At 41.8% G+C, this 23,221-nt stretch overlaps 2 protein-coding genes, 1 long non-coding RNA gene and 1 other non-coding gene across 17 annotated transcripts in view; 1 reads left to right on the top strand and 3 right to left on the bottom strand.

The window, feature by feature from the left end:
- Window positions 1-9,904, bottom strand: part of FBXO36 (F-box protein 36) — a 101,869-nt gene extending 91,965 nt beyond the window's left edge. For both annotated transcript variants that reach the window (XM_055573683.1, XM_055573686.1), the window contains exon 1: window positions 9,453-9,904. In XM_055573683.1, coding sequence (XP_055429658.1) covers window positions 9,453-9,548 — 96 coding nt within the window. In that variant the 5' untranslated portion in view covers window positions 9,549-9,904. The remainder of the gene's footprint in view (window positions 1-9,452) is intronic.
- LOC129646847 (uncharacterized) lies at window positions 890-7,968 on the bottom strand. The gene is made up of 3 exons (XR_008712196.1): window positions 7,943-7,968; window positions 6,536-6,621; window positions 890-2,667 (listed from the first exon to the last, which is right to left on the bottom strand). It is a non-coding gene; the product is annotated as an uncharacterized LOC129646847 (long non-coding RNA).
- Window positions 5,561-5,664, bottom strand: LOC129648014 (U6 spliceosomal RNA). The gene has a single exon (XR_008712621.1). It is a non-coding gene; the product is annotated as a U6 spliceosomal RNA (small nuclear RNA).
- TRIP12 (thyroid hormone receptor interactor 12) overlaps window positions 9,217-23,221 on the top strand; it is a 151,254-nt gene continuing 137,249 nt past the window's right edge. For 11 of the 13 annotated variants that reach the window (XM_055573681.1, XM_055573680.1, XM_055573679.1 and 8 more), the window contains exon 1: window positions 10,030-10,268. The gene's annotated coding sequence lies outside the window, so the exon portion shown is untranslated. Of the gene's footprint in view, window positions 9,237-10,028; window positions 10,269-23,221 lie in introns of those variants that run through there. The other 2 variants (XM_055573669.1, XM_055573671.1) reach the window with 2 other exon arrangements.

The following is a 23,221-nucleotide window of genomic DNA, read 5'->3' as shown; positions in this document are numbered from 1 at the left end:
TCTATCAACAAAACTAAAAGGCTGCCTACTGAATGGGAGAAGATATTTGCAAACTACATCTGATCAGAGGTCAATATCCAAAGTATACAAAGAACTCATACAACTCAACAACAGTAAAAACAAGTAACCTGATTCAAAAAATGGGCAGAAGGTCTAAACAGACAATTTCTCAAAGACATGTAGATGGTCAGTAGACATACTCAACATCACTGATCATCATGGAAATGCAAATCAAAACTACAGTGGGATATCACCTCACACTTGTCAGAATGGTTATCAAAAACACAACAAATAACAAGTGTTGGTGAGGATGTGGAGAAAAGGGAACCCTTGTACACTGTCTATCAAGTCAGTGATGCCACCCCACCACCTCATCCTCTGTTATCCCCTTCTCCTCCAGACTTCAATCTTTCCTAACATCAGGGTCTTTTCCAATGAGTCAGTTCTTCGCATCAGGTGGCCAAAGGATTGGAGCTTCAGCTTCAGCATCAGTCCTTCCAAAGAATATTCAGGACTGATTTCCTTTAGGATGGACTGGTTGGATCTCCTTGCTGTCCAAGGAGAGTCTAGAGAGTCTTCTCCAACATCACAGTTCAAAAGCATCAGTTCTTCAGCGCTCAGCTTTCTTTATGGTCCAACTCTCACATTCACTTATGACTACTGGAAAAACCATAGCTTTGACTATACGCACCTTTGTAGGCAAAGTAATGTCTCTGCTTTTTAATATTCTGTCTAGGTTTGGCATAGCTTTTCTTCCAAGGAGCAAGTGTCTTTGATCTAGCAATTCCACTCCTGAGTATTTTTCTAAAGAAAACAAAAACACTAATTTGAAAAGATATATGCACTTCTTTGTTCATTGCAGCATTATTCACAATAGCCAGAATATGGAAGCAACCTAAGTGTCCATCATCAGATGAACTAGATAAAGAAGATGTGGTCTATATGTATAATGGAGTATTACTCAGCCATATAAGAATGAAATATTGCTATCTGTGACATGAATGGACCTGGAGAGTAGTATGCTAAGTGGAAAAAGTTAGAAAAAGACAAATACTGTATGATTTCACTTATATGTGGAATCTGAAAAACAAATTAATCAAATATAACAAAACAGAGTCATAGATAGAGAGCAAGGAGGTATTAAGAGTTGACAGAGAGGAAGGAGGTGGGAGTATGAATGGAATACATAAGAGAAATTAAGAGGTACAAATTTCCAGTTGTGAAATAAATGAAATGTACAGAGTGGGGAATACAGTTAATAATCATGTATATCATTGTATGGTGACAGATGGTAACTAGATTTATCATGGTGATCAGCTTGTAATGTATAGAAATATGGAATCACTATTTTGTGCATCAGGAATTAACATAGTATTATAGGTCAATTAAACTTCAACAAACAAACAAACTTAATAGGAAAAGAGATCAGACATGTGGTTACTAGAAGTGGGAACTGGAGGAAGGAGGAATTGGATGAAGGTGGTCAAAAGGAACAAACTTCCAGTTTGAGATAAATAAATACTGATTTATCTTGATTAACATGATTAATCTGTTAAAAACTGTTATATGTTATATATATAAGTTTTAAAAGAGTAAATACTAAGAGTTCTCCTAAGAAATCTTTTCTCTTTTATTTTGTATCAATATGAAAGTGAAAGTGAAGTCGCTCAGTCGTGTCTGACTCTTTGTGACCCCATGGACTGTAGCCTACTAGGCTCCTCTGTCCATGGGATTTTCCAGGCAATAGTATTGGAGTAGATTGCCATTTCCTTCTCCAGGGGATCTTCCCGAACCAGGGATTGAATCCGGGTATTCTGCATTGTAGACAGACACTTTACCATCTGAGCCACAAGGGAAGTTGTATCAATATGAGAAGATGGATATTCTCTAAACTCGCTGTGGGAATCATTTCGTAATGTATGTCAGTTAAATCATTATGTTGTACACCTTAAGCTTATACAGTGCTGTATGTCAAATAAATCTCAATAAAACTGGAAGAAAAAAGAATCACAAATTACCAGAATTAGTAAGTGAGTTAGCAAGATTACTAGATGAAAGGAAATTTACTAGGAGCAAAAAACAACAGAAAATCCAATTGTATAAAGGAGTTTAACTCAAAAGTCAAACACCTAGAATGTTAACAAGATATATGTAACATTTCTACACTGTAAGAAATCTTTGAGCAAACTTCAGTATATCTAAAAAATTCTAAAAGGAAGGAAATACTATGTTTTCGGATTGAAAATTTGGCATTGCAAAGATGTTCGTTCAGCACAAATGGAACCTACGCACACATTACAATCCCAATCAAGACATCAGTAGCTATTTCTGTGGAAATATAAGATGATGGGAAGAATAAATAAAGTAACACAGTCCTGAGATGACTAACCAGTTACAACAATCGTTTCATGGAAAAGTGAAGGTTGGCTTGGCGCTGGAAGAAGGTAAGGCGACACAAATGCCCAACAGACATTTCTTCAGTCTTTGGTGTTGTACAACAGGCCTACTGCTGGGTGTTTTCCAAAGAGCAACCACAGAACCTCAGATCCTGCGACGCTCAGAGGAAAAGGGGTTCGGGAGTCACGTGCTTGTAGGAAAAGCTCACCCTGCTGTTTCCTCTCGGAGAAATCCTGTTGCACAGCAGGATTTGAAAGCCTCTGAGAAATTCTGGAGAAGAAAAGCAAATAGATTTGTGCTGAACCCAGGATTTTCCAGTCTTATTTGATCATGACCTCTCTTTGAGAAACCCTGGCCCAGAGTGCTTTTGACATTTTTTGGTTCTCACCATGATGTGTGAAGCAGCCCAGGGATGAACTGCTCGTTTTTACAGATAAAGACATGAAACCTCAGGCAGGTGAAACTTACAACAGGTCATAAAGCCACTAATACAAGATCTGCAAAGCACGCTTAATTTAAAGAAAAAAAACTTTTTTTTTTAGTGCTTTTTTCCTAGGGTCAAACACTACTTTCACACGGAACAGCATTTCAGAGATGGAATAAACCTTAGTGATCTCTTAGACTAGTAACCTTATTATGTTGAAATTAAGTGTCATGCCCCAGGTCGCGGGCTTGCAGGCTAGCAGAAGGAATAAAAGGATCCATGACTCAGTGACTCCCAATTAAGTGCTATACTGCCCCATATAATTAGGAGACAAACCTGGTCAATGGAGGGTGAGACCAAATTAACTGCCCAGGTTGAGTAGGCACTCAGAGATGCTGAATGAACGATTTACTGGGAGAAGCCGATCCTGAAGCTCCGGCTAGTTCTTGTGTAATTTTGAAGTGAGGATTTAGGAGCCCATTTGAAGACTAGGTTATAATAAAGTACTGAATATTGTTATTTTAAAAACTCTAACCACCTTGTTGGTATTATTTTCTCCCTCTCCTCTGAAAAGTGCCATAGGCCACTTAAAAAAATTAAAAGGAATTTACATCTCTGATCAAAAGTAATTTCACGACTCGAGTGGGGCCCATTCTGAAGTGTCCTGGGCTGGGGATCATTTCTCTGGTGTTTCAGATATGAGGAAGAGAAGAGGAATCATGTGGGAGGTGCGAACACCTGGCTGAACCTGCAGGGCAGGGAAGGGTATGTTCACCTCAGGTGCTACTGTCAGGAGGAGTGGGAGGGAAAACCCAAACACTCCTGGATGAGGGCCCTGTGCAGGGCTGGGCGGAAAGTCCTAAAAGGCAGCGAAGGGAAAAGTTCATCTTTGCAGGCAGAGGAAGAGGGCCTTTGAGAGATACCTGAAGAAGAGCAGCGTGAGTCTGGCCTTCAGCAATTGGGGGGAGGAAAACATGTGAATGCAAGCACTCTGCTGTACTTTGGACTTGAAAAAGAGCAGCAGCTCTTTCTGTGTAGAAACGTTTTGGTGGTGGCTGGTGGGCACTGGGTAGAGGAGGCACCATGGCTGTGAAGTTCCATCAGTGGCAAGTTCCACTAAGGCCAAGGAAGGGGTAAGTTTACTTGCCTCTGCTTTATCTTCTCCACTCATGTGACTCTTATGTGGAGGGGGGCATGGCTATAGCAGAGCATGATTTAGGGGTGTCTGAGTCCCCTGGGAAAATACCAACATAATATCAAGCTGAGTGCATCCCATTCAAGTTCCCAAAAATGTGTAATCTGGATGTCAATTCGATATGATTTCAATTTACTTATGAAACTTCATTCTTTAAGCTTTAAAGTGTTAATAACTCAGTTATGTCTGACTCTTTGTGGACTCCATGGACTGGAGCCCAGCAGGCTCCTCTGTCCATGGGATTCTCCAGGCAGGAATACTGGAGTGGGTTGCCATTTCCTTCTCCAGGAGAGCTTCCCAATCCAGGGATCGAACTCGGGTCTCCCACATTACAGGCAGATTCTTTACAGTCTGAGCTACCAGGGAAGCCCTCTTTAAGCTTTACTGGAGGGCAAATAAATCTCTTCAGTAAACCATCTTTGCCTTACTTTATTCTCCACATCTCTCTCTCGTTTTTTTTTTAGGCTTCGATGCTCGCAGCCAGGGCATCGAAGGTTAGTTTAGTTAGTCAGGTTACTTCTCCGACCAGGGATGGAATCCAGACACAGCAGTGAAAGCACCGAGTCCTAACCAGTGGACCGAGAGGGAATTCCCTCCACGTCTCTTTATAGCTCATTAGTACAATCACACACCCAACAAGACATGGGTGGGCTGTCCCTTAGTTTTTCAAAAGTAATTATTGCTTACATTGAAAGCAAAAACATAAGACCAGGAGTTTCAGTAAGATCTCCTTAAAATTTTACAAGCAACCATTAACCCAACTTGCACCTCCTCTGAATTTCTGGAATGAACATTACTTCTGCACTCTGTGAACCCCCACCCCAAGTACAACACAGCAGGATCTTGGTGACAGAGCTGTTGATGTGGCCCATGGTTTACTGTGGGAGGTGGCTCAAAGGCGGCACTGGTGAAACAGGAGGAAGACGATACACGGAGGAGGGCAACTTCTCAGAGTAAGGGTTCTTTGTTTGTATCTTCATTTTGAACCTTTATTGTTTCTCTCTGATTATAAAAATATTTCTGTAGGAAAACTGCAGATCTGTCAGAAATATGTAATGGAGAAAGCAAAAGCAATCCATAACTCTATCCATGAGAGAGAATCCCTCTAGCTTTTCCCTCTAGCATTTACTCAAAACAAAATAAAAACATTGGTGCTCTTTTTAAAAATGGGATCATACGATGTTTAACCCTGCTTTCCTTGCTTAAGATTTTATTTGGTCAACTGAAAAAATTAGAGATTTAGCACATCTTTTTCAAAAGACTGCATAATATTTTTCATCTTTTTATTTTTGTGGGCGCCTTGTGCCATATGGGATCTTAGTTCCCAGACCAAGGATCGAACCCCTGCCCCCTGAGTAGAAGGGTGGAGACTTAACCACTGGACCGTCTGGGAAGGCCCAAGATTGCATAGTATTTTATGGAAAGATATTTTTACAATTATTTACTTTGGTGTACATTCTTTGTTTTTTTTTGGGGGGGTGTGATTTTTTTTTTTATTGAAGGATAATTGCTTTACAAAATTTTATTGCTTTCTGTCAAAAAAAAAAAAAACAGAACGCTTCATGAATTTGCGTGTCATCCTCGTGCAGGGGCCATGCTGATCTCTGTATTCTTCCAATTTTAGTATATATGCTGCTGAAGTGAGCACTGGTGGGTATTCTTGCTCACATATCCTTGTACACATGTGAAAACATTTTTGGATATAAAATCCTAGATATGGATATGCCTGGTCAAAGGGTGTTTGGATTGACATTTTTATTAGACTGTACTAAATTTTAAATCTCTCAAGTTGGTCAGTGGATTGAAGCGTCAGCAGCACAATTCTTTGTTGTGAAGTCTCTTTCAAACAACTGCCACCAAGTCTAGTTTTAATTCCTTTTTCAGAAGTCACTGAAATGACAGCTTCCTGTCACAGACTGGCATGGGACCTCAGGTGTTCCAAGTTTATCAGTGCTACAGCTCTAAAGCATGTCAAAAATATTTGCCACTTTGGGGGAGTGAGTTTTCAGATTTTTTTTTTTCCAGATGACATTAGCTTCAGGTGTCTTTTTGGGAGTTCTCAGATTTAATGAGATAGATAAAATAAGACTAATCTATTTTATAATTCTTCATCCTTTTTTCATTTGCTGGAGTGACTATAACACACTTGTGCTCTTGGGGCAACCACCTGTGTTTTTAGGAGCAACAGGCCATATTTGCCAACTCTTACCTACTTAGCACATGGTTAGTGTTTCTAGCAGTTTTCCAGTACTTGTCACATTAAATCCAAGTCACTAGTTCTGACCACCTGAAGCAACACTTCTATTTCAAGGGAACAAATAAGACAGAATTTCAAGAGTAAAAAACTTGTCATAGTGCTCTCCTGCACCTCATAGTCTAAAGTGATTTTTGCTTCCTCTGGACTCATAGATTTTAAAATGTTTGAGCTATTCATTAACTTGGCAATTCCTCAAGAATCTCCTTTGTACTTAAAACAAAAGTTAAAGCATTAGAGTGTTTATAGAAAACAAGTCACTTACCTATATTCTTTCCACTAGACTATACGCTTCAGGAGAAGAGGGACTTTTTTTGGTTCACTGATGATTCTCTGAATCTAGAAAGGTAACTGGCATATAAAAGGTGCTCAATTTTTGTTGAAGGAAATGATAAACTCTTTGAAGGCAGGAATCCTCTTATATTTTGCATCCCCACAATAAATTACAAGTTGCTGATTTAAAATAAAGGAAGGATCTTCATTCAGAAACACAACATAAGACTTTGTTAGAAACTAGGTGAAATATCCCTGGTCTGAACTATATTCAAGATTCCTTCTGGCCCTAACTATAAATCTGCTAGTTTTCAAAGGATTAGAACCCAATATAATATATATTACTAAAACTAGAGTAGGAATACTTGGGTAAATCTTTGATTTAGATAGCAGGACACTGATTTTTCTATGCCTTTGGATCATCACTAAAAAGATCAGATTTGAGAATTAAGCTATATTAACCTCAAGCTATATTCTCTAAGTTCCTTTTTTGAAAGAAAAAAAAAATCATGGCATCAAGCTGTTAACTGGGAATGTTTCTACAAGCATGTACTTGATGTCACTGTATAAGCAAGAAGACAAAGGAAATACTAACATATAATATTTATATATTTTGGACTATGACAATGGTATGATGCTCTAATGAGAGATCTATCTGTCTTTAAATCCATGTCAAATGTGCAGCTATTTGGATTTAAAGCAAACAAAAATAAAAGCAATGAAAAAGAATAAAAAAGGGAATCACAGTAAAAGAAGTATCCATCTAAATCTGGAGCATATTTTGGATAATATACATCATTTTGGGGAACAAAGGCAGAAAGAAAGTGAGAGAAGAAATGCACAGGAATCAATTTTAAAAAGTTACTCCAGAAAAAAGTCCATTTTATAAAACACATTGTAATTCTAGTCTTTTAGTACTTATTTATGTCAGATCATCTCTCACTGGATGTTTAGTTTCCTGGGTTGAGACTTAGAAAAATTATATTGTGGTTAGAAAATAACATATTCTCAAGACATTTGACTGAAAAGACTATTTTTGGGGTTACTATTTTTAACAAGTTTTAACCAGAGAGTGCATTAATCAGATTTGATATTAATTCTCACTGGCAGAACTTGAATATACTCAGTCTGCTTTAAAAAAATAAAGGGATCAGAACTTGAAAATAATTTAATACACAAGCAACAGACAGAAAAAATATAGGGCCTGAAATAGACAAGAGTTTTTGATGTGTTAAAAAAAAAAAGAAAAAGAAAGAAAGAGAGAAAAAGAATAATACTGGGGGGTGGGGCAAGAAAAATTTCACGAGAGAAGTTGGAGGAAGGCATGTGCCCAAGTTAGACCAGGGAGTAAAGTCTGAAGAACACCAACAACAAAACCATTCTTGGGGAAAAGTAATACCATGAGGACTCCTATGGTAATTTCCTAAAAAAAAAAAAAAAAAAGGTAAACAGTATTCAGTTTGTTGAGGCTTACAACATTGAGTATAACAGGAAAAGAAATATTCAAAAACAAGTTTTAAAGACAAGTTAGGGAAATCACTGCAAAATGAAAATCAGAACATTCTATCTTACTTGAAGTAGATAAAATAGAAAATGAAGTCAGAATACATATGATACTGTTCAATCATTCATGCTAAATGTGAAGAACTGTTAGGTTCATACATTTTAAAGCAAATGGAAAATAGTCAATCCTAAAATAAATGTACAAAACAAGTAAATTTCAGCCTTTAGGAAATCCCAGTTCAATGTGCAAACATTTCTTATGAAGTGTTTAACGAAAAATTTAAGTTCGACAAGCTATCACGTTTGTAATATTGACATTACGCATGCAATATTTAGAAATCTTAGATACAAAAGTAAAATACACATTATTCCTTTTTTAAAAGATGCTCTTGAAGCTACAAGTCAGTTTATTTTATTGAAGTGCTCTTGGAAAAACTGATGAAACCGTCAATACATGCACCAAAATAAGTACGTTATACAGAATTCTAAATTTCATTTTACAGAAATACCATCTAGGAAAAGTGCAAGGTGCACGAATATCTCGGTGACAGATGTTAAGTAAACTCGGCGAGAAAATCAGAAACGAGTTCCGAGTGGAGACCCAGTTCAACTTGTAAGTTTCGTGGGCACAATAAATCATTCATAAAAGCCCACCTTAAACAGCTCAAGTAATCAGAAAAATAGGCCGATGGTTACTCGAGCGATAACATAATCCGCGGTCTTATTGTTGTAGAGCAGATGTCATTTATGGGTGGGGCTGACGCAAAGAGCAGCTGAAACATTTTTTACCAACCCCCGCCCCGCGCGCTTTCCAATGGGATAGAAGGGGCTCCAAAACGGTAAGGGGAAAGCTTCCAACGCTCAATTCCTCCCAGAAACAAGGAAGTTTTTTTTGATGTGGCCTTGGCCTTGGTATATACGTAAAAGCCCGCGATAAAATGTACAAAATCTCCCGTAATTAAACCCTACCCTGGAAAAGAAATCCTCCCGTTCTCCCCTCCCTGGCCAGCTCCTCCTCGGGACACTTGGCTGAGTCTTTTCTTTCCCTCCTTCCCACGCTGACGGAGAGGCTGCACGCAAGCCGCGGACGACTGTTTTTTTTTTTTTCGCGCGGAGGGAACTCGACGGGTAGGAACGCCGAGTGGCGGGAAGGGAGCGGGAGACGTTGTGAGGAGGCCAAGGCTTGCCGGGTACGAGCGGGGCTGGGGGTTGGGGGCAAGGGACGATGCGGGCCTCCAGGCCCGCACGGGAGGCCGAGGTGACGAGGGGAAATTTCCCGGCTCGGAGCTGGGACCCGGCGCTTCCGGCTAACGACCGGTCGCTCTCGGGCCTAGCGTGGCTCGCCTTCCGGCTCCGCCGGGGCTGGCGGAAAGTTGGTAGGAAGGGAAACCGCGGCTCGCACTTGCCTGGAACCGGGTGACCAATAACTGGTAATAGTCTTTGCTCGGCGCTGGGCCTTGTCCTACAATTTCGAACAGAGTCTCCGGCAGCCACGACGCCATCTTGGGACGCCACCGCCGTCGCTAAGACAACCAGGAAGGGGCGGGGCCTGCCTGGGGTCACGGGGGCCACAGCCGTGGTTTAAAAAAACCGAACCCTACTTTCGAGCTGGCGGGGTGTTTCTAGCTTTGGGGATGATTATCTCCTTCATCCAAGGGTTAGCAGGAACTCTTGCGCCGTGAAATATCCACCTTGAGGTCCCGTATGACCCGGAGGGGAATTAGTTCCTGCTACCAAAGAGGGGGAGTGGGGAAGGCGGGGTGGGGGAGGCGGTGACCCCGGCGGAGGGATACCAAGCGAAGTCTCACATTCCCCTTCCTGGTCCCTCGAAGGGATCGGGAGGAGGTCGCAGGCCGCTGGGGGAAGTCGAGCCCGGCAGTGGCGAGGCGGCGGGGGGGGCGGGGTGGGAGGGGAGGGGAGGGGAGGGGAGGGGCGATGTGAGGAGCCGCGAGTAGGCAGCGGGGGGCCTGTCCCGCGGACGAGCACCGTCAGCCCGAGCCGCGCCGGGCAAAGTAGTTCCCGGAGGGTGTTGGAACGGGCGGGGAGGAAAGAAGGCGGCGCGGGCGGAGGCGCACGCCGGGAGCGGTGCTGCGGCTCAGCTGATAATTGAAGGGACCCGAGGAGCCGCCGCCGCCGCCGCCGCTTGGGGGGGTGGGGGAAAGCGAGGAGGAAGTTACTGCCGCGCCACCGAGTCCGGACCGGAGACTTTGGGGCCCAACTAGGTAATTGGGGCGCAGTTCCGAACGGCGGCGGGGCCAGGCCTGGGTGGGGGGGGAGGGGGCTGCGTTGGGTTGAAGGTGGGGGGGTGGTGGTGGTGGTTGGTGGTGGCGGCGGCGGCGGCTGCGGGGAGGAGCTGGAACAGAAAGTCCCAGGAAGCCCGGTTGTGTCATCGCCCCGATTCGGGCCCCCCTCCCGCCCCCCACGCTCGGCCTATTCCCGGCGGCAGCGGCGGCGGCTGCGGGTCCGCGGAAGGACCGGGACAGGGGTTGACGGGTTAGGCGCTCGAGGGAGAGAGACCGCGGCTGGAGGAGACCCGGGGCTGGGCGGGAGCCGGGGGTGGGGGGTGAAGGGGGCGGGGCGCTGGGTACCCCCCCCCCGCGCCAACCATGAGGAGGGCCCCTTCACGGAACCCGGGGGGTAAAGGCGTGCGGGGTCTGGGGGAACCCGGCGGGTGTCGTGTGTGTGTGGGGGGGCCGGAAGTGGGCTTTGGAGCTTGGAGGGCGTCTAGGAAGACAGAAAGTGGGGGGCCGGAAGTGCAGGTGGGGGGGTGTGAAAGACGGCCAGGGTTCCCCGGAAATGGGATGGGGGGCCCGGAAACCGGGAGAGGGGAGGCTCCGGGGCCAGGGAACGGCCCGGAAATGGAAACTAGGGAGCAGCTCGAGTGACAACAGTTGTGGGAAGCGAGGGTCAGAGGAGGGAGCGGCCGGAGTGACTTTTAGACCGCCGTAAGAGGTTTCTTGCCGCCGGTGGGGGGAGACGGTTGAGGGCGGCCGAGGCTGCAGACGGGGGTCTGCGCTGGGCAGTTAAAATCAGCCTGTGGGAAGTTGAGGCTTGACGGAGGGGGGACGCCGAGAGAGGACGCGGGGAGGGCGCGGGGAGGGGGGCGGCGTGAAACAGGCCGAGAAACTTGGCTGAGAGGAGCGGAGCATCCTTCTCCATTGATCGGCGTGGAAATTGGGGGTGGGGGTGGGGTTAGGACCTGTGGGGAGGGAGGTGGACCGGTTGTCACTCTGTCGTATTAGTATTCAGAGCGAGCGAGTCAGGCGATTAATTTATTTATATGTGGATTACATAAAACCTATTATAACGTCTGTCCGTTCAGTTCACCCTCTCTCCATCCTCCTCCACAGTGAGTGGGTTTCCAGTTGTGGAACAAGTTAGAGGGGAGTGCAAATAACGGAGGTGATAGCGTCCCCCATCCTGTCCTTTCTCCGTGTCGGTCCCATCCTCAAAAATAAACGAAATCTTCTCATTTGATGGAGAAGGAGAAAAAAAGAAAGATTTAAACACACAGGCAAATCGTGGCGGGAGGTCGAGGGGTAGCTTAGACATTTGAACTCCTGCGGGGGGACAAGGGGACGAGAGGGAATTGGGTGCCCCGTGTGGCGAGGAGAGGACGGAAGGGGCTGCTTCTGAACCCTTAAGACAGATTTGTTTGTTTTTGATAATGCCGTTTTTTTTGTTTTTGTTTTTTTAACTGTGTGGGGAGGTTTAGCTTAAGCCTGGTATCTGGTGATGGGTATGGTTTAATTGCTTCGTCGGGTAATTGGGGGGGACAGAATGTGTCAGGGGGAACGTTGGTGTGTGTGGAATGGGCCGCGGGGGGGAGGGGCGTTTAGTGGCGCAGTGGGCCTGTCCGAGTGGACGTCTAACTGCTCCCCTGCTTCTCCCTTCCTCGTCGGCCTTTCCCGGTCTTGCCTGGCCTGCCAGATCACCCGATCCCCGGGTTTTCCTTGGTTTTGTAGGCCCTTCTGTGGTGTGTTGTTGAACTTTATATTCCTCACCAGTATCTAGCTATTTTTGGCGTTTCATTTGTTAAAAAGACCCGGCAAGTTGAGGCTCAGAATCTCCTCTCAAAAAAGCAAAACAAAACAAAAAAAATACGGGATAGAAACTTGAAAGAGCTATTGAGTGGGGTAAAAAACCGACGTTCGGAACAAAGGTCCTAGTTGTTAGAGAAAAAGGCAAGAGGCCTATGTATGAATCCTGTGTGTGTGTCGCATTTACTGGCGAGTTGGGGTAAGGGGGCCAGCAGTTAGGGTTATGGAGTGGAATTATCAGAGGTTTAGAAACAGTACGTGGCATAGGGTTTTATTGAGGCTTATTTATTTTTTTCGCACAGAGAGCATGCAAAGAACTCAGTATTAAGTGTGGATTTTAGAGTAAACACATTTCTAACACATTTCTAATTGTTTTAGAAACTTCTGCTCTACGTTCAGCCTCAGAAGTACTGAACTCGTGTGGCTTTTATATCATCTTTGTGAAATTGTTTGGGGAGTTTTTATTTCATTTGAACTTGAGAGAGAGCACATTAATGGCTGAGGGTTGTGGGCTTTGTCCACATCACCTTTTCTATAAATGTGCCGTAATTAAGATTACGCCTGCATTGCCGGAGACTTGGGTTCAATCCGTGGGTGGAGAAGATCCCCTGAAGAAAGAAATGGCAACCCACTCGGGTATTCTTGCCTGGGGAATCCCGTGGACAGAGGAGCCTGGCAGGCTACCGTGGTCTATGGGGTCACAAGAGTACTTAGCGACTAAACAAGAACAACAATTAAGATTATCACTGCTTCCATTCGATTCCCAGTTTTTCAGGAGTTTGAGCGGTTTTTAAGTCTGCTTCAGCTGACATTTACTGTTTTGTGTCTGTAAACAGGCATTTTACTTTTCATTTACTTTCTTAAAGTTAGAACATGTTGGTAGTTAGAATTTCTGAAGGTGCTAAACAAAATTATTTTTTACAGTGAAGAACAGGATGCTTGGTCAGGATAAAAGCAATGCTTTCATTTAGCAAAGTAAATTTGAAGTAATGTTTACTTTTCCATTCTAACTTTTGAGATGAGTGCATTTTTATCTGGATATGCTTGTATGATCCTGTCTGAGGTCATCATCCTAGCAAAGAAGACACACGCTGGCCTACGAATTCATAACACTGCCAGTTAGTAGCTGTGTGACCTTGAGTTATTATTCTCTGACCCTGTCTGATCTCCATTTGTTTTAATCTGTAAAATGGGAATGGATAGTCCATCTCTTTCCTACTGGCTGATTGTGAGATCCAGTGGATATAATGGCTGAGGAGAAATACAAACTGCTAAATAAGTGTAAGACAATTGTCATTAGCTTTAGAAAATTATCTATTTTGAGGTCATTACAAAAAATTTTCATCAGTTGGAGTGGTGGAAAGTTGTCAGTGTAAGGTAGGTTGGAGATAGGAAGTTATAGCACTTTATAATATGAAATTGCTTCTTAATTGGTAGTGGAACTTGGACCCCAATTGTTATGTTACTTTTTTTTGCAGCGATATGCTGTTCACCATACCTTGTTAATTCTGCTGAGAGAAAGTTCAGATTGCTTCGTGTTTTTATTGTGGAAAAAATTTGTTCCTGTTCTGGTTCATGGCTTTTATGAAATTGATTTTCTAATATCAGAGACTACAATTAAGGATGGAGAAGGAAATGGCAACCCACTCCAGTATTCTTGGCTGGAAAATCCCATGGGGTCTCAAGAGTCGGACATGACTTAGCAGCTAAGCGACCACCACAATTAAGGAAAAGTATTTCAGGATCTTGGTCTGGTTTCTTTTACAGAATCTGGGGGAGTTTTTGTTTTTAATTCTTTTAAGGGAATGTGGGTGGGTTCGAACAAACTGATACCAATTGCCCATTTATTTTTTGCATGTTTGCTGAGGTAATTGGATTCAAATTGAAAAAGTAACCTTGTTGCTTTTCATCTTCAGGTTCTTGATCTGCCAGCCTGACATGCTTTTTTCCTTCTTTTGAGTCATTTTAGGTTCACCTCAACTCACAAGTATTGACTCAAAAATTTCTACCCCATGATCTTTCCTTTTTATTTCTTTGTTATCTGTATATGCTTCATTTGGGGATTATAGTGCTAGGTTTGTTGACAAGCATTGCTTTTGTTTCCTTGACTGGATTATGGGCTTCCTGAGGGCAAGGATTATCTCAGTGTCCTTGTGTTTTGCCTGAAGGTGTACTCATAAACCTGATTGAAAATAACACCCGTTTTCCTTCCCACTCCAAAGCGATAATGGTAGCCTGGCCATGCCAGCTATGCAGCCAGTCTTCCTGCTTGGAAAATTTCTTGGCTTCAACAAGTCTCTCAGGGTGCTGTCTGGTTTAGTGCTCAGCGTCTCACATCTTCCTGACTGCTGTGCCATCAGAGTGCCTGGATAGGGTGGAAGGGTAAGAATTTGGTGAATATTATATAAGACATATAATTTGTAGGTTGTTATATAATCTTGGTGCTTTTAGCTCTTAACATGTAATGTTAGCTTTACATTTGTGTGTGTGTGTGTGTGTGTGTTTTAATTTTTTAGTGTCTGGGTATAGTTTAGCTCTGCTATATAGATTTCTTAAAGGCATAAACCTTTAGCAAATTGTTCTTTAGTTTCTACCCAGTCTGCTAGATTTCTCTGTACACAGTGGGTGCTTGCTGTTATTTATGGTAAATAGATCTGTATACTGATATCGAGCCAGTCTTGTATTTAAGTAGAACTTGGCTAATGTCCTGGATTTTTACAAATGCAGTTCTTTAATAAAATCTTATCAGTACTACCCCAGTTTATTGCTAGTTTCAGGGTATGGGCAAAAGAAGTTGTTTTCTAGACTGAAAAGAGTCTGCTAGATAGTTTTTCTCCTAGGACTTAGATCTTTTTTGTAATTCTTGTAGTTTCAGTAAACTGGATTGGCCAGAAGAAAAAGCTACTCGAGTAGTCCATTATTTAGACTTAACCCATTTTGTCTTGAGTGTGCCGAGAAGCTGTTAATAGTCAGTTTTGGAGTTATGCTTGATTTAAAAAGTCATTCTAGACGCCTAGAGTTAAAAAGCTGCCTGTTGCTCCGATCTTTCATTAAGGAACAGCGCTGTTCAAGTGAGTATCCTATTTGAAGGTAGAAGACTTGGGTTCCAGTTCTGGTAATGCATTTTCTCTGTTTGTGACCTTGGACAAATAATACAACCTTTGTGAACTTCAAGTGCTTAATCTGAAAAATGTGGTCATGGCCACCATATCAGTGCTAGGCACTGTATTCAGGAGATCAGGCTACAAAGATGGATTGGAACACAGCCCTTATTCCCCTGCTTCATCCCTGCATTGATCACTACTGCCTGATTTGTTTACATTGTTCTACCTAGAACATTCTTTTATAATGTATGTAGGTGTTCTACTTGAAGATATTTGAGTATAGAATAGTATTCCTTAGTAGATTATGAATTTCTTGAAGTTAGTCTTTGCTCTTTTATCCATAGAAGTAAGCACAGGGCCTGTCCCATAGTAAAGATTCTTTTAACGTTTACTGAAGGAATAAGTTGTGAAAATAAGATTCTGAAAGTGAAAATATTTTGTAATGGTTTAATGTAGTGTCCTATTTGATTTGTTTTGATAAGCATTTTTGGATCACTGTTATGTTAACGAGATTTTGGGGGTTTTCTTTAATCTCTTAATATATGTTTTAGAGACTGCAAGTTACGTTGAATCATATTAAAAAAAATTAGGGCAAGCCATTTCACATTATTTAATTATCCATTATTTGCATAAAATAGTCGATCATTTAAATGCTTCATTGAGGACTTATGTTTTGAGACAGTGCATATTTAAGTACAGAACTGAATTTCACACATGATTTTAGTTTATTCTGTTTCTTTTTAGAAAGGATATATTTATTTCTATAAATGTTATTACCCATACATGGATTTTTGAACTATTTATTATTTATAAGCTGAAGTGTCGATCAACAAGTCTTCAAGACTTGAAATTATAGCATTTTAATGTGTGTTTTAATCGCTTGTTGGCTGTCACAACCAGTGAACGAGTTCCACCCTGACTTTACAACTCCTACTCATTCCACCCACGAGCAGCATTCTGAATAAAGAGATGGACCTTGTGCTATCATCTTAAGGTCATATTAACTCATCTTCAAGTCCTCATACTGGTAAACATGTGTGATGCCATGAAAACCCAAAGTGAGTTTGTATGGATAACCTGTTTGAAATTCACTGTTGAGTTGTAATGTAAGCTGCTTTGTGTCCTCAGAGAGCAGGTTCATGGAGATCATATGAAGGGGCCTTCCCCAATATCCCTTTGAAAAAAAAATTCTTAAAACTTCAGTGCTTGTAGTTGCCTTGTAAACAGCAAATGTGTGAAAATGCTATAATTTCTGCTATGGCCCCAGTATTTTATAATCCTGTTTTGCAGTCTTGGCTGCGGGCAGTCAGAGGAGCTGCCTCTTCCGCTCTGAAAACACCCAGGAGCTTCATTCGTGCTGTGGCTTTCATTGTCTGTTCACTTGGATTAGTACCTTTCCCCAACCTTGTATCTCTGTAGCTACATACACTCTTAACTTTCTTTCAGTAGCTCCTGTGAAGATTTTCAGTCTTCACTCTTCTGCTCCCTTCTGCAGCATTTCTTTCACTGATGGCTTTTACAGTCTTTCTAGTTGTTTACATCTTCTTTATGAGATCTTTGGCTTCTTGAGAGTAGAGGTCTCATTCTTCTCTCCTCACAGAGGCTGGTACAAGTCTCCATATAATGTGTCGTACATGGTAGATGGCAGTGGTCGAGTTCATTCTGGTGACACATTACAGAACTATATTGTGAAATAATAGTACTGACATAGTCTGCTGTCAGCTTGGGCTTCCCAGGTGACACAGCAGTAAAGAATCCACCTGCCAATGCAGGAGATAAGGGTTCGATTCCTGGGTTGGGAAGATCCCCTGGAGTAGGAAATGGCAACTGTCTCCAGTATTGTTGCCTGGAAAATTCCATGGACCGAAGAGCTTGGTGGGCTACAGTACAGGGGTTTGCAAAGAGTCTGACAGGACTGAGTGACTGATCATGTATGCACATGCATGCTGTCAACTTGCTTATTTTATTGGCGGCTTGCAGAGTCTTAGTTCCCCAATCTGGGATTGAACCTGGGCTCTCAGCAGTGAAAGTGCAAAGTCCTGACCACTGAACTGCCAAGGAATTCCCTCAACTTGCTTATTTTTAGTTTTTCAGAGTTTGGTACCTGAAGGTAGGATCCTAGAATATAAATTTTTCAGAATTAGGCTCATTAAAATCAGCTTCTTAAGGGATTGCTAAATAGTACTAGACTGTTTTAGTGACTTGGATACCCCAGCTTTAGCATTTGGGGATTATGGTTATTAGTAGATGAAAGTTTGTCAGTTCGTGTTTTATCAGGTGCTTACTGTGCACCACAGGACTGTGCTGGGGGAAATACAAAAGGGACTTAAGATGTAGTTTTTGTCTTCCGAGTTTTATGTTTCTTTAGTTGATAATCAAACTGACTTGATAACTATGTATAATTAGCACAGAGAGGTATTCTGTAGATATTCTAAATTCAGGTGTTCTGCATTTAGAAAACTTGATATGAGAATCTAAATTAAGAAACAGATGAATTAGGGCATGCTTTTTTGGCCTTGCTGAATAAATTGTTGGAAGTGCCTCCATTGCACAAATATTTCATCAACAACAAACGTGTGTGCATTTCTGGTTCCATATAAGGTCTGCCCTCTTGTAGAGTGCTGAGGAGAAATAAGATTTATAAAGTGAGATCTTTTATTTCAATATGTACTAATATTGCAGATGAGTTCAGACTATGTCAAAAGAACACAACATATAACATCGTACATATTTGTTTTTAAGTGCAAAGTTGAGTTTCATATAGCGAGTATTCAAGTTTAGAGAGAGATTGAAGTTATTGAGGAAGACTTTATGAACAGAGGAGGGGCTTGAGCTGACCCTGATACTTGGATAGGTGAGGAGGGTAGGGAGCTTAAAAGTGGAGTTGACAAGGATCTAATGGTAAGGTAAACTGGCCCTCTGAAGGAGAGGGTCCACATTTATGAAATTTGGGCTGAGGTTATTGAGGTTCTGAAATGGGAGATTAAGAAATTCAATATAACAAATAGACGTGTTGAAGTTATGGTTGATAGATGAATAGGCAGTGACAACATGAAAAAAATGTACAAAAATATTTAATATGTAAGTGAAAAGAAAACTAAAAGTGCATTCAGATCTTACTTATCTTTTTATGAAATTGCTTCCTTTCCAGGACTGCATATAAGGGTCTTTGTGGTAAGTTTTGAGGCAATAGAAGCAGTGGAGGTAAAACTTAACTTCTTGTTCCATTTCCCTACTTGATAGATTAAGAAGTTTTGTTCAGTAGGCAGGAGCTGGTATCTAAATGATTCCCACTGCCCCTCTGTTCAGTCACAGAATTCTTCCTTTACTGGAAGCTGGCAGTCATCTCCTAACACATTCATTCAACTATTGTTTGTTCAGAGATTTAAAAAAAAATCAGTACTGTTTAAGAATACATGTTTCTTCTGAGTTATTTCTGAGTTATTTAAATCAGTCTTATTTATGGGGAACCTTTTGTTTAGTGTCTACTGCTCTAGAAAACTGTTTAAAACAAAAGCAGATTGTGGTTTTAGTATATACATATAAAATCCCTGATAGCTCAGTTGGGAAAGAATCCACCTACAATGCAGGAGACCCTGGTCCGATTCCTGGGTTGGGAAGATATGCTGGAGAAGGGATAGGCTACCCAATCCAGTGTTCTCTGGCTTCCCTTGTGGCTCAGCTGGCAAAGAACCTGCCTGCAATGCAGGAGACCTGGGTTCGATCTCTGGGGTGGGAACATCCCCTGGAGAAGGGAAAGGCTACTCCAATATTCTGGCCTGGAGAATTCCACGGACTGTATAGTCCATGGGGTCACAAAGAGTCTGACAGGACTGAGTGACTTTCACTTTCACTTTATTTTTTCAAAGGTGGAAATTAATATTACCCAGTTTAATCAAGTGAGATATTTTAGTCATATATTTCCCTTGCTCTCTGGTTGATGTCACAGTAGATTATTTGTTACCCATTTTATTAATACTTTTACAAAAGTATGTACAACAGGATTTCAAAAATGGGAAATGAGCTTAGATGTGGCTGAAGGGAAACTAAAGCAAAAGGGAATATTTGGGGGTGTGGTAGCCATAATATTTAGCTTTCTTTAGCAGCTTTTGTTTCTAGCATGTTCTTGTAGACTTTGATGACTGCAGTTGAATTAATTTGATCTTTTTCCTAATGTGGGGACAGCAGAGATGCTAGCTGTTATTGCAAGTTTATGACTTAAAATAGTATCTGTTAAGGCTGTATAGGCCAAAATTTGTGGGGTTTTATGGACTTGAAGCATTTGTGAAGTGTCAGTATTTTATTGCTGCAACAGGCAGTAGTACCTATTTTTCTGCAAGACAGTCCTGCAGCTTCCCAGTTTTTTCCTTTATCAAGCACATATTTCCATTTCTTCTAATCACTCAGGGAAAGCAACTTAGTCTCCAAAGGAGATTAGACCTGGTCTCTACCAACAGCATTTGGGCCCTTCTCCCAGTAGATGGCAACAGAAATTAGGCTCATTTCTGAGAAGATTGAGTAATTCTTAACTTTGTGATCAGACCTGTTTGCTAGTTATTTCTCAACTCTCATTAGGTATATTAGTGTTGATTTTTACCTTTTGACCTCAAAATACTTTTGTTAAAAAGCTAGACTTAATTGTGGAGTTCATCTTTTCACCCTGCCTTTTGACAAGTTTTGCCCTTCCAGTTGCTGCTGTGAGGTAAGACTTGGGGAATTTCAGCCTTCGGTGTGGCACTGTAAGGTAATCTGCTGCCTCTTCTGACCAGCTAGTATTACTTTCAGCTGCCTGGATGTTAGGCCATGCCATTTTTTTTTCCAGGTGTCTTCTCATTACACAAACCAAGTCCAACTGAGACGAATTACTGGAGATAATAGCCCATCATATGGGATTTTCCTTGTAACACCTCTTTAAGGTGATACTCAGTTTATATTTCTTGCATCAGCTGAGGATTTGGTGAAACTTAATGTTTGCTGGAATAGCTGCTTTTCTTTCTGTTCTATGGAATGGGCCTTCTGCTTCAGTCATTTGTTTACTTATAATCAGTATATTAATTTGTTACTAAAAGAAAATTAAGATGATTCATAATTATGCACTTAACTTGCTGCTGCTAAGTCGCTTCAGTCGTGTCCGACTCTGTGTGACCCCATAGACGGCAGCCCACTAGGCTCCTCTGTCCCTGGGATTCTCCAGGCAAGAATACTGGACTGGGTTGCCATTTCCTTCTCCAATGCATGAAGGTGAAAAGTGAAAGTGAAGTTGCTCAGTTGTGCCCGACTCTTAGTGACCCGGTGGACTGCAGCCTACCAGGCTCCTCCGTCCATGGGATTTTCCAGGCAAGAGTACTGGAGTGGGGTGCCATTGCCTTCTCCACAGTTAACTTGAGTTTACTATAGAGAAACTCAAAACTTCAGGATACCTGCTGAATTTACTTAAACATTTAATGCTGTAGTAAAGAATTTGGGTTAGTAGGTTCAGAGGAAGAAATTATCTTGGTTTCAGCAACCACTGCATTGAGTGTGTGTGTATTGATCTTTTAAAGGTATTTCTTGGGCTTCCCTGATAGCTCAGTTGGTAAAGAATCTGCCTGCAAATGCAGGAAACCCTGGTTTGATTCCTGGGTCAGGAAGATCCCATGGAGAAGGGGATAGGCTACCCATTCCAGTATTCTTGAGCTTCCCTTGTGGCTCAGCTGGTAAAGAATCCACCTGCAATGCGAGAGACATGGGTTCTATCCCTGGGTTGGGAAGATCCCCTGGAGAAGGGAAAGGCTACCCATTCCAGTATTCTGGCCTGGAGAATTCCATGGACTGTATAGTCCATGGAGTCGCAAAGAGTCAGACATTACTGAGCGACTTTCACACACACAAAGGATTTGGGAAGTTTCCACATTACTTAAAAGAATTTTAAAGTTAGGAGTGGATTAATCCATAGTTCTTTTAACAAATGTGAAATACAGGACTTAGTAAAACCATTTTTCTAAAAATTTCTGCAATTATTTCTGTTTAAGGGCTATATTAGCATCATGATACAAGGGAAGAAATTATCTTGGTTTCAGCAACGACTACATTGATCTTTTTTCTGTGTGTGCGCATTGATCTTTTAAAGTTATTTCTTGAATTGTATTAGTAATATTCTTAAACCTAGAAAACAATCGTTTAAAACATCTCTGTTCTCAGTGAAGTTAGTCTGAAGTTAGCAGTGGAGATACAATTAATGTATGTGAATAATAAGCAAATGATATGTATTTATAAGCAGCTTTGGTCACTAATTCAAGCCTTAGGTTAAGGTTTGGGATTATGAGGACAGACAGATGTGGTCCTTGACCTTGAGTTTATAGTTTTATTAGGAGGGGGGCGGTAAACTCAGGGACAGAATTAATCATAGAAACTCTTAAGCCGAATTCTGAGACATTACTCAGATGCCTCCAGGTGACTAGCTGTTTGGAAAGGAGAATATAGTAAAAATATTACCAAGGTATTTCTCAGAATAGTTGTTTTAGCTGCATCCGTGCATACTTGCCCACACTGAATTCTGAATTCAGTTCCTTATTATCTTTGTGATGTGGCTTTCACTGTAAATATATATAATATAGTCTGATAGTGAGCTAAATCAGTCCAGTAGTGTGGGAGATTGACAGCATAATAATAAAAAAGACTTCATGAATCAATGTACCAGCAGCTCCCTTCGATTGAATTCTTTCCTTGGTACGCTGATATTTTACATAGGTTAATGTTAACGGAGTCTCTCGGGATAGGGTAGGGAGCTGGGTGGGGTGGAGATGGACAGATTAGTGGATGAGCCAAAGAGCTGGGCATTTTAGACAAGGGCTGTGTGAGGGTGGACGAGGCTGTAGCAGAAGAGGGTGTCAGTTTTCAGAAGTGGCAGAGGAGAGTTAAATGTACTAAATAAATATATTTTGCTTTCTGTGTTTATTTTAATGAGTTCTTTGCCCCATATTTTTACATAAGAAAGATAGCCATATTCTTATTATGCTTTGAGTATCCCTGGGTTATAACTCCAATTGGAATAACAGCAAAAATATAAATGTAGTAGAAAATAAGATTCATACCTGTGCATACATTTACATGAACATCTTATTTCTCCTTAAAGTTGGCATTTTTTTGTAACTTTTTATTTTGTACTGGGGTATAGCCGATTAACAAATAACGTCATGATAGTTTCAGGTGGACAGCAAAGGGACTCAGCCATACCTATACATATATTCATTCACCCCCAAACTCCCCTCCCATCCAGGCTGAAAGTTGACATTTTTATCATGTAATTTTAATCAGTTTTTACAGAAAATGTTGTTTTTCCATGGCTATGCACATTTATGTTTTGAAGGAAGTCATATAGAAAGATTATGGACTTCAAGGCTCAGTTCAGTTCAGTCGCTCAGTGATGTCCGACTCTTTGCGACCCCATGAATTGCAGCACGCCAGCCCTCCCTGTCCATCACCAACTCACAGAGTTCACTCAAACTCAAGTCCATCGAGTCTGTGATGCCATCCAGCCATCTCATCCTCTGTCGTCCCCTTCTCCTCCTGCCCCCAGTCCCTCCCAGCATCAGAGTCTTTTCCAATGAGTCAACTCTTCACATGAGGTGGCCAAACTACTGGAGTTTCAGCTTTAGCATCAGTCCTTCCAAAGAACATCCAGGGCTGATCTCCTTCAGAATGGACTGGTTGGATCTCCTTGCAGTCCAAGGGACCCTCAAGAGTCTTCTCCAACACCACAGTTCAAAAGCATCAATTCTTCGGCGCTCAGCCTTCGTCCCAGTCCAACTCTCACATCCATACATGACCACTGGAAAAACCATAGCCTTGACTAGATGGACCTTTGTTGGCAAAGTAATGTCTCTGCTTTTGAATATGCTATCCAGGTTGGTCATAACTTTCCTTCCAAGGAGTAAGCATCTTTTAATTTCATGGCTGCAGTCACCATCTGCAGTGATTTTGGAGCCCCCAAAAATAAAGTCTGACACTATTTCCACTGTTTCCCCATCTATTTCCCATGAAGTGGTGGGA

Source organism: Bubalus kerabau, chromosome 3 (assembly GCF_029407905.1).
Source record: "Bubalus kerabau isolate K-KA32 ecotype Philippines breed swamp buffalo chromosome 3, PCC_UOA_SB_1v2, whole genome shotgun sequence".
NCBI classification, from domain to species: domain Eukaryota; kingdom Metazoa; phylum Chordata; class Mammalia; order Artiodactyla; family Bovidae; genus Bubalus; species Bubalus kerabau.
The sequence above is the reverse complement of the archived record's forward strand: the minus strand, read 5'-3'. Positions and strand labels throughout refer to the sequence as shown.